We start from the raw sequence: 16,515 nt of genomic DNA on the forward strand, positions 1-16,515 counted from the left end.
TTATAAAGAGGTTCAAGCCATTTTTATTTATAAGGGTTTTTTTTTCTTTAGAAGAAATGAGCCCAAATTCAGTAGTAGTATCTGGGTTACTGGTTTATATATGAATGATTACTAAACAAACACAGATGCACTCACACAAACATCACACAGAAGAAGCTCTGAAGTGTTAACAAACTTTACTTTCGCATCCAGTGAAGAAGGTTAAGTCTCCTGCCAATAATGACAAAACCAGTCATTCATTATGAAGCCTTAGGTCTTTGATCTGGGTACTAACTATAATTCTACAACTAAAAGAAAAACTGTATATTTAGCATGCTATTTGAAGAGGAAAACAAACAAGAAAAGAGTACCAAATCAAGAATTATTAAACATAGATGATATCACCTAAAAGACAGCTTCAATTTAGAAGCATACCTTCACACCTTGGAAGTGGATGATTCCAATTGCGACTCACTCCATGAAGGCAAGTGAGAGCTGAATTTCCAATCAACGTGTAACCAGGGAAACATTCAAATGAAATGGTTTGCCCCACAGTAAAATCATTGCCGATTACAAAACCATTTCGAAATGGGCGTGGATCAGGACAGCTTTGCAACTGATAGGCTGGAAAAGGTAAAAAGAAAGTTTTTCCTTTTTGAATTTTGAAAGACCAAAGAGTATTATTTACAACCTGCAAAATAGATGTAGAGCTGCTTGCAGTTGATTATAAATAGTAATTCAGTTTTATAATAAATGATGTCAGTGCATGATATGAATTTCTTATGTATAATTTTCATATTAAATTTTTAGTACAATTTATTAAGATGCATTGTTTTTTCTCCCACTTATGAAATCTATCTAAATTATAAGTTTTAGTGAAAATGTAAATTACCCTATAGCCATAATTTTAATCAAACATATTCTGATCCCTTTACCTATAATGCAACTGCTTCCTGGTTCATTGTATGTACATAAAATAAAATAAATATATGTGTAAGCCTAATTCTGAGCCTTTTTTAACCTTTTTTTAGCTAATTTTTCCTCTAAAAGAAACAAACCACACTATCTCTCTATTGAGTTTCTCCAAAGAAGTTATTTAACAATATAAAGTATTAGGAAACAAATTTCCTTCTAATATAAATTTTGCACTTCAGTTATCATGATATTTTCGGCACTGTAGTGTAACTGTTTATTTGTTCATACTACTCTTGTTCTACATTCTGCATGAGATCAAAGTTCCTGTTTTTTTATCATTGTATCTTAAAAGCCTTGCTTATTGCCTTTCACATAGTAGGTCCTTAATAAACATTGCTGAATAAATCTTGAACCTATAAACAGTACATATACTCGTATAGTATTAATATTTGAGACTTTATTTTTAAGAAGTTCAAAATCATATTATAATTAATAAAATTTAAATTACCAGCAGAGACTACTTTGCTACTGACCATTAAATTCCTTTTATAAAAAACTGTTTTTATTTTTTAGTAATTCCAAAGTTACACAAAGGTTCTAAGATTAGTAAGAACTCCAGTATGCCTTCAGCCACGTTTTCCAATTGTTAACTCTGACACATTTTCTTCATCATTCTCTCTTCCTCCCCCCACCCACCCCCGTCTATATATACATATATATATATACATATATATATATGTATATATGTATGTATGAACACACTTTTTTCTTTCCAAATTAGTTAAGAATAAGTTGACCCATCACTGCTATTTCATAAAGAAAAGGATACTTCTATGTAACCACAAAATTGAGAAAATTAACGTTGAGACCATTAAATTCTAAATTCCCCAAATCAAAAACTTATATTTAAAGCTGAATAAGCTACCATAAGTTGCTTATTAAAATATTACTCTAATTTTTAAATTAAAGGTTTCAGAATTAATTAACAGTCTTTTTAAGATATTTAGTGCTTTTATTCTAATTTTTTTCATTTGAATTAATATTCCACAAACAAAATATATCAAAACCAAAAGAATCATGTCAATTGAAGACAAACGTATATCATTTGATCATTAGGAGTTGGGATATATTATTCTATGAAACAAACACTTTCAATTTTCACTCACATGTAAAAGATAATTTTTTTCCAGTTTTATTGAAATATAACTGAGATATAGCACTGCATGAATTTAAGGTATACAATAAAATGATTTGATTTAGATGTATTGTGAAATGATCACGATACGTTTAGTTAGCTAGATAATCTTGAATAGGGTAAGACTCATAGACAAATGTATGATCCTGTGATATTTTATATAACATTTCACATTTCTATGCTATTTAGTTTAATAAGGATGAATAAGAAATAGATTTTAAATGTTCAGGAGAAAGTTCCCATCCTAATATCATATATAATACAGGGCTTAACAAACCCAATAACGTTGCCAGTAATAACGTTAGCTTCGGAACCAAGTTCTTTAGTAGAAGGGTACACTTAATTGTATACTATGCATTTTTCCAAAATTCAGAATGTTTTTAAGGTCTAATCGCAAAATCATCTAAAAATAACATTGCTTCTGTGAATCTGTATCAATTAACCTATATCTCAAAAAAAGTCATTAGCTCAACGATATAAATTCAGTAAAAGATACAGTTTTAAAATTCAGCGTACTTGTGTCAATCAAGATGGCTGTGTGGGAAGATGCGGAGTTAGCATCTCCCCACAACTAGGGGGCCTGCCTGCTGCTGATGGGGGACTCTGAGGCCCAAGGAGATAGGAGCAACCCCCAAGTGAACCAATAGGACATGGGGGGACTGAGGGGGGAGAAGTGGAGGCCAGACAGGATTGGCACCCCTGAGGCCAGGGAGATCAGAGGAAGCAGGCGGGAGGACTCTCTGGGAAGGGTGGGAGAGGAGCAGTGGGCGATCGCCTGGCCCACTCAGGCTGGGGAGCCTGTTGAGCATCCAAGCCGGTACCCCCCCTCTAAAGCCCCCTCCAGGCCACGTGGGTCCTTGGGGGCATAGGAGGGAGGCTGGGGACATCAGTAGAAGAAGGCAGGAGGAGCCATCCAGGAGGAGTGGGAGAGGAGCAGAGGGTGATTGCCCCACCCACTCGGGCCCAGGGAGCCTGCTGAGCTCTCAGGCCCATCCTCAGCCCTCCAAAGCCCCCTCCAGGTTGTGTTGGTCCTTGGGGACATAGGAAGGAGGCTGAGTGGAGAGCACGAGAGGCAGGCAGGAGGGGCCCTCCAGGAAGAATGGAAGAGGGATGGAGGGCAATTACCCCACCCACTTGGCCCAGGGAGCCTGCTGAGCTCCCAGGCTGGTCCCCTGCCCTCCACAGCCATCGCCCCCACCCCCCTGGCCACATTTGTCCTGGGGGTATAGGAGGGAGGCTGGGGACATCAGGAGAGGCAGGCAGGAGGGTCCCTCCTAGACTGGAGGAGCAACAGAGGAGAGGAGGGCATTTGCCCTGCCCACTTGAGCCCGGGAAGCCTGCTGGGCTCTCAGGTGAGGTTCCCTGTCCTCTGAGACCAGGAGTGGGTGGCACATCTGGGTCCCTTCTGTTCCTTGAGCCTAAGCCTCACCCCCCACTGCCCCCAGGGCCTATCCAGCCCTGTGGGTCCTAAGCATAGGCCCACCCACCGCCCAAACCTTGCCCTTGCTTAGGCCCCACCCTGCACAGCCAAGACCTTCCCCTCTGCCTTTTTTTTCTTTCTTTTCCCTCCTCCTCTTTTTTACTATTGTGGTACTGATGTACATTCTGGATGTTGATTCATCTATATTTTTATTTTTATATTCATTCTAAAACATCTGTTAGTTTCCTAGTCTAATTTTATTTTTTATTTTGTTATTGTTCTCTCTTTTTTTTTTTGCCACCCCATGCAGCTTGCAGGATCTTGGTCCATGAGCTGGGGTCATGCCAAAGCTCCTGCAGCAGGAACTCCGAGTCTGAACTGCTGGACTAACAGAGAACCTCAGACGCCAGGAAATATTCATCAAAGTGAGGTCTCATGGAGTTCCTCATCTCAGCACCAAGACCCAGCTGTACCCAATAGCCTACAAACTGCAGTGTTGGAAGACTCAGGCCAAACAACCAGTAAGACAGGAACACAATGCCACTCATAAAAAAGAAAAAAGAAAAAAGAGACAGCAAAAAATATGTCATAGATGAAGGAGCAAGGTAAAAACCTACAAGACCAAATAAATGAAGAGGAAATAGGCAATCCATGTGAAAAAGAATTAAGAGTAATGATAGTAAAGATGATCCAGAATCTCAGAAGTAGACTGGAGGCACAGATTGAGAAAATAAAAGAAATGTTTAACAAAGATCTAGAAGAACTAAAGAACAAATGAACAGAGATTAACAACACAATAACTGAAATGAAAAATACAGTAGAAGGAATCAATAACAGAAAAACTGAGGCAGAAGAACGAATAAATGAGCTGGAAGACAAAATGGTGGAAATAATTCCTGATGAGCAGAATGAAGAAAAAAAAAATGAAAAGAATTGAAGACAATCTCTGAGACTTCTGGGACAACACTGAAGGCACCAATATTCGAATATAGGGGTACCACAAGAAGAAAAGGAAAATAAAGGGTCTGAGGAAATATTTGAAGAGATTATAATCTAAAACGTTCCTAACATGGGAAAGGAAATAGTCACCCAAGTCCAAGAAGCACAGAGAGTCCCATACAGGATAAACCCTAGGAAAAACATACCAAGACACATATTAATCAAACTAACAAAAATTAAGTTCAAAGAAAAAATATTAAAAGCAGCAAGGGAAAAACAAAAAATAACATACAAAGGAATCCCCATAAGGTTATCAGCTGAGTTTTCAGCAGGAACTCTGCAGGCCAGAAGGGAGTGGAAGGATATAAAGTGATGAAAGAGAAAAACCTACAACTGAGATTACTCTACCCAGCAAGGATCTCATTCAGATTCTATGGAGAAGTCAAAAGCTTTACAGACAAGCAAAAGCTAAGAGAATTCAGCACCACCAACCCAGCTTTATAACAAATGCTAAAGAAACTTCTCTAGGTGGGAAACACAAGTAAAGAAAAAGACCCACAAAAACAAACCCAAAGCAATTAAGAAAATGGTAATAGGAACATACATATTGATAATAACCTTGAATGTAAATGGATTAAATGCCCCAACCAAAAGACATAGACTGGCTGAACGGATATGAAAACAAGACCCATATATACGCTGTCTACAAGAGACCCACTTCAGACCTAGGGAAACATACAGACTGAAAGTGAGGGGATGGAAAAAGATAGTCCATGCAAATGGAAATCAAAAGAAAGGTGTAGTAGCAATATTTGTATCAGATAAAATAGACTTTAAAATAAAGACTGTTACAAGAGATAAGGAGGGACACTACATAATGATCAAAGGATCAATCCAAGAAGAAAATATAACAATTATAAATGTTTATGCATCCAACATAGGAGACTTCAATAAATAAGGCAAATGTAAACAACCATGAAAGGAGAAATCGACGGTAACACAATAATAGTAAGGGACTTGCAAACCCCACTTACACCAATGGACAGATCATCCAAAGAGAAAATAAATAAGGAAACACAAGCTTTAAATGACATATTAAACAAGATGGACTTAATTGATATTTATAGGACATTCCATCCAAAAACAACAGAATACACTTTCTTCTCAAGTGCACATGAAACAATCTCCAGGATAGATCACATCTTGGGTCACAAATCAAGCCTCAGAAAATTTAAGAAAACTGAAATCGTATCAAGCATCTTTTCTGACCAAAACACTATGGGATTGGAAATCAATTACGGAAAAAAGATGGTAAAAAACACAAATACATGGAGGTTAAACAGTGAGCTACTAAATAACCAAGAGATCACTGAAGAATCAAAGAAGAAATTAAAAATACATGGAAACAAATCACAACGAAAACATGATGACCCAAAACCTATGGGAATCAGCAAAGCAGTTCTAAGAGGGAAGTTTATAGCAATTCAATCTCACCTCAAGAAACAAGAAAAATATCGAATAAACAACCTACCCCAAATTTAAAACAACTAGAGACAGAAGAACAAAGAAAACCTAAAGTCAGTAGAAGGAAAGAAATCATAAAGATCTGAGCAGAAATAAATTAAATAGAAATGAAGAAAGCAATAGCAAAGATCAATAAAACTAAAAGTTGGTTCTTTGAGAAGATAAACAAAATTGATAAACCCTTAGCCAGAGTCATCAAGAAAAAAAGGGAGAAGATGCAAATCAATAAAAATAGAAATGAAAAAGGAGAAATCACAACTGACACTGCAGATATACAAAGCATTATAAGAGACTCCTATAAAAAAACTATATGCCAAAAAAATGGACAACCACAAAGAAATGGACAATTTTCCAAGATTGAACCAGGAAGAATTAGAAAATATAAACAGACCTATCACAAGCAATGAAATTGAAACCATAATTAAAAATCTTTCAACAAACAAAAGCCCAGGACCAGATGGTTTCACAGGTGAATTCTATCAAATATGTAGAGAAGAGTTAACATTGATCCTTCTCAAACTCTTCCAAAAAATTTCAGAGGGAGAAACACTCCCAAATTCATTCTATGAAGCCACCATTCCACTGATACCAAAACTAGAAAAAGATATCACAAAAAAAGAAAATTATAGACCAATATCACTGATGAACAGAGATGCAAAAATCCTGAACAAAATACAGCAAACAGAATCCAACAACAATCATACACTACGATCAAGTGGGATTTATCCCAGGGATGCAAGGATTATTCTGTATATGCAAATTAATCAATGTGATACACCACATTAACAAATTAAGGAATAAAAACTATATGACCATCTCAATAGATGCAGAAAAGGCTTCTGAAAAAATTCAACACCGATTTGTGATAAAAACTCTCCAGAAAATGGGCATAGAGGGAACCTACCTCAACATAATAAAGGCCATATATGACAAACCCACAGCAAACATCATACTCAATGGTGAAAAACTGAAAGCATTTCCACTAAGATCAGGAACAAGACAAGGATGTCCAGTCTCACCACTCTTATTCAACATAGTTTTGGAAGTCCTAGCCACAGAAATCAGAGAAGAAAAAGAAATAAAAGGAATATAAATTGGAAAAGAACAGGTAAAACAGTCACTGTTTGCTGATGACATGATACTGTACATAGAAAATCATGAATATGCCACCAGAAAACTACTAGAACTAATCAATGAATTTGGTAAGGTTGCAGTATTCAAAATTAATGCAAACAAACCTCTGGCATTTCTATACACCAATAATGAAAAATCAGAAAGAGAAATTAAGGAAAAACTTCCATTTACCATTGCAACAAAAAGAATAGAATACCTTGGAATAAACCTGCCTAAGGAGGCAAAAGACTTGTACTCAGAAACCTATAAAACACTGATGAAAGAAATCAAATATGACATAAACAGATGGAGAAATATACCATGTTCTTGGATTAGAAGAATCAATATTGTGAAAATGACTATACTACCCAAAACAATCTACAGATTCAATGCCATCCCTATCAAACTACCAATGGCACTCTTCAAAGAATTAGAACAAAAAATTTTACAATTCATATGGAAACACAAAAGACCCTGAATAGTTAAAGCAATCTTGAGAAAGAAAAACAGCTTGAGGAATCAGGCTCCCTAACTTCAAAATACACCAGAAAGCTACAGTAATCAAGACAGTATGGTACTGGCACAAAAACAGAAATATAGATCAATGGTACAGGATAGAATGCCCAGAGATAAACGTATGCACATACAATCACCTAATTTATGACAAAGGAGGCAAGAATATACAATGGAGAAAAGACAGCCTCTTCAATAAGTGGTGCCGGGAAAACTGGAGAGCTACATGTAAAAGAATGAAATTAGAACACTCCCTAACACCATACACAAAAATAAACTACAAATGGATTAAACACTTAAATGTAAGACCAGACACTATAAAACTCTTAGAGGAAAACACAGGAAAAACACTCTTTGACATAAAACAGAGCAATATTTTTTTTACCCACCTCCTAGAGTAACGGAAATAAAAACAAAAATAAACAAATGGGACTTTATTCAACTTAAAAGCTTTTGCACAGCAAAGGAAACCATAAACAAGACAAAAAGACAACCCTCAGAATCTGAGAAAATACTTGCAAATAAAACAACAAAGGATCATTCTCCAAAATATACAAATAGCTCATGGAGCTCCATATGAAAAAAACAAACAATCCACTGAAAAATTGGGCGGAAGACCCAAAAAGACATTTCACCAAGGAAGACATACAGATGGCCAAGAGGCACATGAAAAGATGCTCAACATCACTAATTACTAGAGAAATGCAAATCAAAACTACAATGAGGTATCACCTCATGCCAGTCAGAATGGCCATGATCAAAAAAATCTAGAAACAATAAATGCTGGAAAGGGTGTGGAGAAAAGGGAACCCTCCTGCACTGTTGGTGGGAATGTAACTTGATATAACCACTATGGAAAACAGTATGGAGGTTCCTTAAAAAACTAAAATTAGAACTACCATATGACCCAGAAATCCCACTACTGGGCATATAATACACCCTGAGAAAACCATAATTCAAAAAGAGACATATACCACAATGTTCTTTGCAGCACTATTTACAATAGCCAGGACATGGAACCAACCTAAGTGTCCATCGACAGATTAATGGCTAAAGAACATGTGGCACATATTTACAATGGAATATTACTCAGCCATAAAAAGGAATGAAATTGAGCTATTTGTAGTGAGGTGGATGGATCTAGAGACTGTCATACAGAGTGAAGTAAGTCAGGAAGAGAAAAACAAATACTGTATGCTAACGCATATATATGGAATCTAAAAAAAAAAAGAAATGGTACTGATGAACCTAGTTGCAGGGCAAGAATAAAGAAGTAGACATAGAGAATGGACTTGAGGACATGGGGTGGGAGGGGGAAGCTGGGGCAAAGTGAGAGTAGCATCCACATATATACACTACCGAATGTAAAATAGTTGGTTGGTGGGAAGCAGCAGCATAGCACAGGGAGATCAGCTCGGTGCTTTGCGATGACCTAGAGGAGTGGGATAGCGAAGATGGGAGGGAACCTCAAGAGGGAGGGGATATGATGACATGTGTATGCATATGGCTGATTCACTTTGTTGTGCAACAGAAACTAACACAGTATTGTGAAGCAATTATACTCCAATAAAGATCTATTTAAAAAAATAAATAGAATAAAGAACTAGTGAAGAAAATAATATAAAATTCAGTGTAATTCTCAAATAATATCTAGTGATCCTTGTAATACATTGTGGCACATGTCAATAATATTAATACAGCATTATATCAATAACAGTAACAAATGCTATATCTTTTAGGATTTTATTATGGAAATAGTGAATCTTTTTTCAAGGGCACATTGCCTGAGAAATATAGTTAATAAAGTTCAAAAAAAAAAGATAACAACAACAAAAAAAATAAAGTTCAGATTCTAATTTTACCTCATTCAAATAAGAATATTGCCCTGAGAGGTTGAGGGAATTTGACGGCATAGAAAAGAAGATGAAGTCAGGTTCATCAAGCCCTATGCACTTGCTAGAGAAGGACCACATAGATAGCTCTGAGTCCTCCAGCAGCAAAAAAGAAACTCAGTCAGTTCCCCAACAATTTTTGAAATAATTAGTTTCCTTAGGAACATGGTTAATTTTGAACCAAGAGGTTACAAAAATTATTCCTATTTTATGTAAAGGATGATGTGTGATATGCTGCTCTTAAATTATGTATGCAAGCATAATACAAACTGTAATCATTTTAGACCCATGCAGTTGGATGTTACAATGTCTATTTTAACTACTCTTAAATTTCCTTTTGTGTATATACTTTTATTCAGCAAATATTTATTGTGCTCTTACTCTTCTAGGCACTTGAGATACATCAATGAACAACACAAAGATGACTGCTTTGGTGGAGCTCACATCCAAAAGTATCACATACTCGTAAATCAACTATACCTCAATAAAAAATAATTTAATTTATTTATATATATAATTAATTATATAATAATATTATAATTATTATATTATAATTTAATTATAATAAAATACTTTTAATTTAAAATTAAAAAAACAAAAATATCACATACTCATTAAATCCTTAATAGTTAGTGCAGATACATAATCAAAGTTTAAGTTAATTTTGATTAAATATTACATTCATTGGAACTGCACTGTTTGTGTAAAATATCATAACTTTAAATATTTAATTTTAAATCTTAGACTTTTAAGATCTGAAATAGTATAGTAAAAATAGCTAAACTGCACTAAATATTTACTAATGATATACATCACGATAAATATTTTACATTCATTTTATCATATAAAGTTCAAAACAACTTATCTGAGAGGTACTATTACTAACACCATTATGAAAATGAAGAAATGGACTTGTGCCCTAGGCCACTTAAGACTGAACGTAGAGAATCAGCATTTAAGCCTAGGTCTCCCAGCTGCTTATTTCAAAGGGATGAAAATCATGCTCAAGGTCATGCAGCAGTTTTATACTAGAAATAGGCCTAATATGATTGTCAAATTATTTATTTTATATTCTCATAGCAATAGAATGGTATCAAGGAAGGTTATGTTATTCTTTCATTATAAAGTAAAAGAAAATAACTTTACATATAGTAGATGAGTACCACAATATATCTTTTCAATATACTTATTCTAGTATAAAAGCAGAGATAAATCTTGCCTATCCACCATGCCTTGCTTGGCTGCCTTGCCTTGACTTGCTTAATTTGACTGTGTATTAAAATTAATTCAATCCTTTTTGCATGGTTAGAATTTGTAAGGCCTCAGAAAGACATCATTTCCCCCTATATAGTTGACTGAAAATAGCATTATTTAAAACTCTACCTAACTGAAGCTTGCTTTGATTTAGGTTCCTTTTTTTCCTAAAACACAATATAGAAAATGCTTAGAGTTAGATCGTTAATAGCTGTTTGGAGGCTAAAAAGCTTTCATATTTTTATTATTCCTCTCACCTTGGTATACAATGTGGAACCCTTGTTTGTTTTGTGAATAGTCACTGTGAAAATACAAGCTGGTTTCATGGGTCGTGCTAAATAGGGAAGATGATATTTGAGGACCACTAAGTCGGCCAATAACAGTACTAGTTTCTGCAGATCCACTTCTTACTTCCAAATAATCATGTATGGTTTCTGTAGAAAAATTTACAAACTGCAGATGCACACCTAAGGAAGAAAAACAAACATAATGCTACTCTATGTTTTTTACCAAATTAAATGCACACATATACACAAACACATGCTCGCATTAATGTGCTTAAGATACGTTTCCATTTAAGTTGAGAGGCATACTCTCAAGATCTGGGCCATGGGTCTGCTGTCTGCCCAGGGCAATTAGCTGTGCTATAGTTGAAAGTAACAGAATACTGTTCTCAAATGCCCACTATTTGTCACATGGGGAAATCTCATTTTACTACATTGTCACCATAGCAAAACTAATCAAGAAAGTGGCTTTCTTGCTCTTTAATACCATTTAAAACTGTATCAACCAATTTTTAAAGACGAAAAGCCACTCAATAATTTGTATTTTGTAAAAGGGCAATTTGAAGCCAAAATATGATTGCAAAGTTTTATATATTAACATAATCAGATTTCACGACTGTGTTAGAAATTAGTCATATACAGGGGATAAATTAACTTCTCCAAAATATCATTTTTAAGCATGTAATTTTCAGCGTGCTCTTTTAGTATTTTCTCATCAGAAGATAAAGCCAAATTTTATGTAATATTCCCAATAAAATCTAGGGGTTATTGCTATATGCTATCATATTACAAAATAGTCTTAATATCTTTATAAACATAACTAGAATATGAGGTAGTTAAATATCTCTGGGATGGAGAAAAATAAAATAAAACCTTTATTGAGGTATGTTTCCTTAATTCAATTAATATTTGATTTTTACTGAATTTGATGGTTTTTTTCCACAACTACCATTCTGCAAATTGTTAGTAATAAAATCTGACATTTATTGTGTTTTCTTTTTGCTAGGCACTGTTTTAAGTTTTTATACATGCTAACTTATTTAATGCTCATAGTTACAAGAATGAGGAAACTGAGGCACAGAGAAGCTAAATAATATGCTGTTTACACAACATCCTAAAAGAGGTGAAATTCAAACGCAGACATTCTGGCTCCTGAGCTCTTGCTCTTAATAACTAGTGAGGTTCTCAAGTGAAGTCATATTTTGTTCCTGGAAAAAGAGTTCCATGGAAATTTGCTGTTACATTGAAAAAGAGTTCCATGAACAAATAAATTTGGGAATTACTGAAAATATGCTTTAAAATATTAAACACATTCCTGGACAATCAGACAATCTTCTTAAAACTTTGAATGTACTATCTTAATATGTGAGGCTACAAGAAGTGCATATTTTTCTAAAATTTTCCTGAGCCCCTTTTCACAAATTATGTTGTCCATAATTGTTTCACAGGCAAGAGAAAATACTTCTTTAACTGTTGATGTGTATTCAATTTTCTTTTAAACATTTATAAATTATCTATTCAAATACATTAGAAGCAATATTTGATTTAGCCAAAACTCAAAGAAAACAGTGGGATTATTTAAATGTAACCAAATCAGAAATGGTCTCATGTTTTCATTTCTAAAATAGAGATGCATATTCTTTTTAATTTTTAATAAACTTGGTTTTTAAAATCAATGAAGTATTAGCAAGAGCTAAGTTGAAGGTGACATAATGACACTATTGCAAATACACGTAATAATTTATTTTAAAATAATTCACTTAGCTCCATAAATGACATGGGATGAGCCCTCTTAAGCGGCTAGTAAAAGACATAAGGATAACCATACTGTTTCAAATCTATTATTCATTTATTCTCTTTCAATCAAAGGGCATAGAATTTGACTACAACTTCAAATTAAGGGTATTCCCATGTTGTAGCCAGAATAATTCTCATTAGAAAGCCCCCCAGCATTCTTCTCTCAGTGGCCTACTGGTCTCCCAAAACCTCAGGCCAGTCATATAGTGTTCAAGTTTGTTGAATTTCTTTAGCTTTCTTATCTGCATTTTTCCATGTGTCAGTCTGTTTACCTAGAATTTCTTTCCTGTTCCTCACAAGCCGACCCTCTTTTATGGGCTTACTCTTACTTATATTTAAAGCCACAGTTCACACATCACTTCCTCTGATAAACCTTTTTTGCATTTCCTGGACTAGGCTGGATGCCTGTGTACAATCCTGTACTCTTTATTATACTTCACTGCAATAACATATTTGACTATTTGTCTCCTCATTGTGACTGTAACTTAACTGGGAAAAGGTACAAAGTCTGTTTTACTATGCATTTTATCCCTAGCACCTAGCACAATACCTGGAGTATAATGTGTACATGCTCAGTACAGAATTGTCAAAACTATGAGTTTCTGTGAATTTATGTAAAACATTTCAACATGAATTTTCATTCTGAGGCTATAGATGCTTTTGGGTAAATGAGGTACCTAAATTTAGTCCTCAATAAGTGAGATAGTACAGAATATCTTAATTGCTCTAAATCCACCAGGTTTGTACTTCAAGGAGTATCTACTCATCTTATTCTTCTGTGATTTAATGAATAAGTCTATCCTCAATCTAACACTTCTATTTATGCATTTACAGACTAATGGAATATAAAAAAGCTGCAAAAGAATACGTTAGTGACACAAGAGGGAAAATAATTTATTAAATGTAATATATATATAATGCAATATATCCAAACACTGGCAATTGTAATATTAGAATTAGAAAGGTATTACATCTACACAGGTATTTAAATCTAACAGTAGAAAAATTGTACTAATACTTTTCAAATGTAAATCTTATTTATTTACAATGGCAGCTGGATTCAATAGATTACCAGAAAATAATTTATCTATGTACTGCTTGGTTTCAACAAGTAGAAAAGAGTTACAGAAACAATTATACATGAAAATCATGTTGAACTTAATCATTGCCACACACATCTAACTCAGGCTATATCTGTACATATTGATTGGAAAGTATCATAAACTGTATCTATTTATCATCTATGTATGAAATTTTAAAATGCCCATATTCTTTCAATTATCCAAGTACTCCAAGTGAAATGTATATAATCCCAAAGTAAACTATAATTTGTGAATATTTCATAAGTTCTTATTAGACTTTGTTATTTCTTTGTAAGGATGCATTAATAATATAAAAATACTCTTTCACGTGTTTTTAATATACATACCAAAACCTATGGGCAGCTTGATTGTCCACGTACAATCTAAACTGCTGGGGTAGTTTCCAGGAAACCCAGGGCTGAGGATCACACCACTGAAATCTGACATAGAACCACCACACTGCGCTGCAAGAGAATAGAGGTCCCACTTAAGCCAAAGTACTTTATTGTATTAAAAACAGACTGAAATTCTTTCAAGTCTGAATCAAGTGTCTGAGTTAAAACTGGTATAAATTTGAATATTGTCAACTCTCATTCACCATGTACTAGTAATCAAATATAATCAATTGACAAGGCATTTTGTAAAAGAGCATAAAAGGGTAACATATTTCTTTCCTCAGCAGTAAATACAAGCTAAATCAATTATTGTACAGAAAGGAGTAGCTCATGTGCAGTGAATACAATCAAACAAGGAGCACATATCCTTTTCCATAGCAAGCAGTACATTTCTCATCCTGAAGTACTTCTAGAAATGTTGTGATTCATTCAAAAGATAATATAATTTATAGTAAAATCAAGCCAGCAACATACTATATTGATGAGGGATTCATTTTCACAATAAATGAATTCATTTTCCTCTTTTTGTGAGGAGGCTGAAGATTTTTAAGAAAAATATTGGTTTCTATCAGTAATATGCAAGGGATTCACAGACCATCAGATACTGTCTCACTTTATCCTAAAATAATCTGGACAAAAAATAGGGAAGTATAAAACAAGTAAAAAGATGAACCCATGTTTGAGAATTTAGGCATAAATGTATGCTTTTTGTAGAATCTGAATTATACTGATTTACAATTGATAAGCTAACCATAAATTATAAGAACAAATAATTACCCAAGTTTTAACTTTTACATGATTAGATAGAACTATTTAACATGTATTAATAGGTCAATTGTATTTTAGAAGCTAATTCTTTCCTCTAAGTATACATTTTTATCATTTTATCATAGAAGTACTAAAATACACATCTCAATTGAGGGTTGAAGAATCAAATTTCATGAATGCACATCAAGTTTGAAATTTACCCATACACTTACCTACAATTTCATTCATTTATTTATTGTTATGAATAGCAACAGATAGATAATCAAACTTCAGGTTATATATCATAAAGGCAAATTCAGTAGAACAATTTATCAATGTTCTATGTGATATCAATAGCCAGTTTGACAGCTATGTTTAAATATGTGAACTGAATAAATTATGTATAAAGCAGATTTTACTAAGGGTATATATATAACCTTGTAGTTAATGTGCATATAAACCTTTCTTTTGAAGTTGTAATTACCATTGAGATCTAAAGATACACCTTTATATTTTTCCATCCTTCTCAAATCTCAGTTCATCCATCTTTAAACCAGAACAATTTTCAACATGTATAAACCACTAATGTTCACCAATTCATTTTCCTAAAATTTGATTGCCCACATATGTTCATTATACAATCTGATAATTAGGGAGTGGTAGAGAAAATATTTTGGCCAATGAAAAGTACTTTTAAGTTTCTGGCAAGAATGCAATTGTAGGTTTGTTTTGCTTTATTCTGAATTTTGAGTGAAAGAACACAAGGACTCTTTTGCTTTCTTGCCTTCACTATCTCAAGTGTTTGAGCTGTTCACTGCCCCTCTAATTCTGCTGTTTTCCATCTCTTTAGAAATGAGCTGAAAATCCTGGCCTCTGCATGGTCCACCTTTCTAGAGTGTAAATCCCAAAATCAGAGAAGAAAGAAGGAAAGAATAAAAAGTAAACAGATAATGAAAGAGAAAGAATAACAAACCATAAAGGATGAGAAGAAAAATCCAAAAAGTGCATCTGCCTTCAGCTCCGTACTCATGTCTATTTTCTCAGAGACTCTGCAATTTCATGCACCCCTAGGCCTTGATAGAGAATGCTGTGTTTCACCAGAAGTTTCACAGTAGACTTTTTTGAGGCCCATTATACTGTTTTTCTTAAGGACACAACCATAGCATAGTCCTCCGAGATAAAATCATCTTTGATTCTTCCTTCAGATTTGTCTCTATTATGTAAAAATCTCAAGTGACTTTTCTTTCCTTCCATCAAAATATCTGGCAGACTGTTTATTTTCCAGTTCATGAGACTGTAACCTTGATACCTGATTACTAGAGTTTTAAGACATTCTCTGAATCAGCCTCCTGCCTTCAGTTTCTCCTTATGATATGGCCATGATGTCAATTTAGACACTTTGTCTATCAAATATAGTACAAGTTTACTGTCCAAAATTTATAAAATATCAAAAAAAAAAAGAATAC

The 16,515-nt window shown here is 34.2% G+C and overlaps 1 protein-coding gene across 3 annotated transcripts in view; it reads right to left on the reverse strand.

Moving 5' to 3' along the window:
- The window catches only part of CSMD3 (CUB and Sushi multiple domains 3), a 1,081,491-nt gene that overhangs the window by 106,657 nt on the left and 958,319 nt on the right, over positions 1 to 16,515 (reverse strand). For all 3 annotated transcript variants that reach the window (XM_033843074.1, XM_019931944.2, XM_019931943.2), the window contains 3 exons: positions 14,255 to 14,371; positions 11,002 to 11,211; positions 415 to 603 (listed from right to left, as the gene is read on the reverse strand). In XM_033843074.1, coding sequence (XP_033698965.1) covers positions 415 to 603; positions 11,002 to 11,211; positions 14,255 to 14,371 — 516 coding nt within the window. The remainder of the gene's footprint in view (positions 1 to 414; positions 604 to 11,001; positions 11,212 to 14,254; positions 14,372 to 16,515) is intronic.

The sequence above is a fragment of the Tursiops truncatus genome, chromosome 17, assembly GCF_011762595.2.
Source record: "Tursiops truncatus isolate mTurTru1 chromosome 17, mTurTru1.mat.Y, whole genome shotgun sequence".
In the NCBI taxonomy this organism is placed as follows: domain Eukaryota; kingdom Metazoa; phylum Chordata; class Mammalia; order Artiodactyla; family Delphinidae; genus Tursiops; species Tursiops truncatus.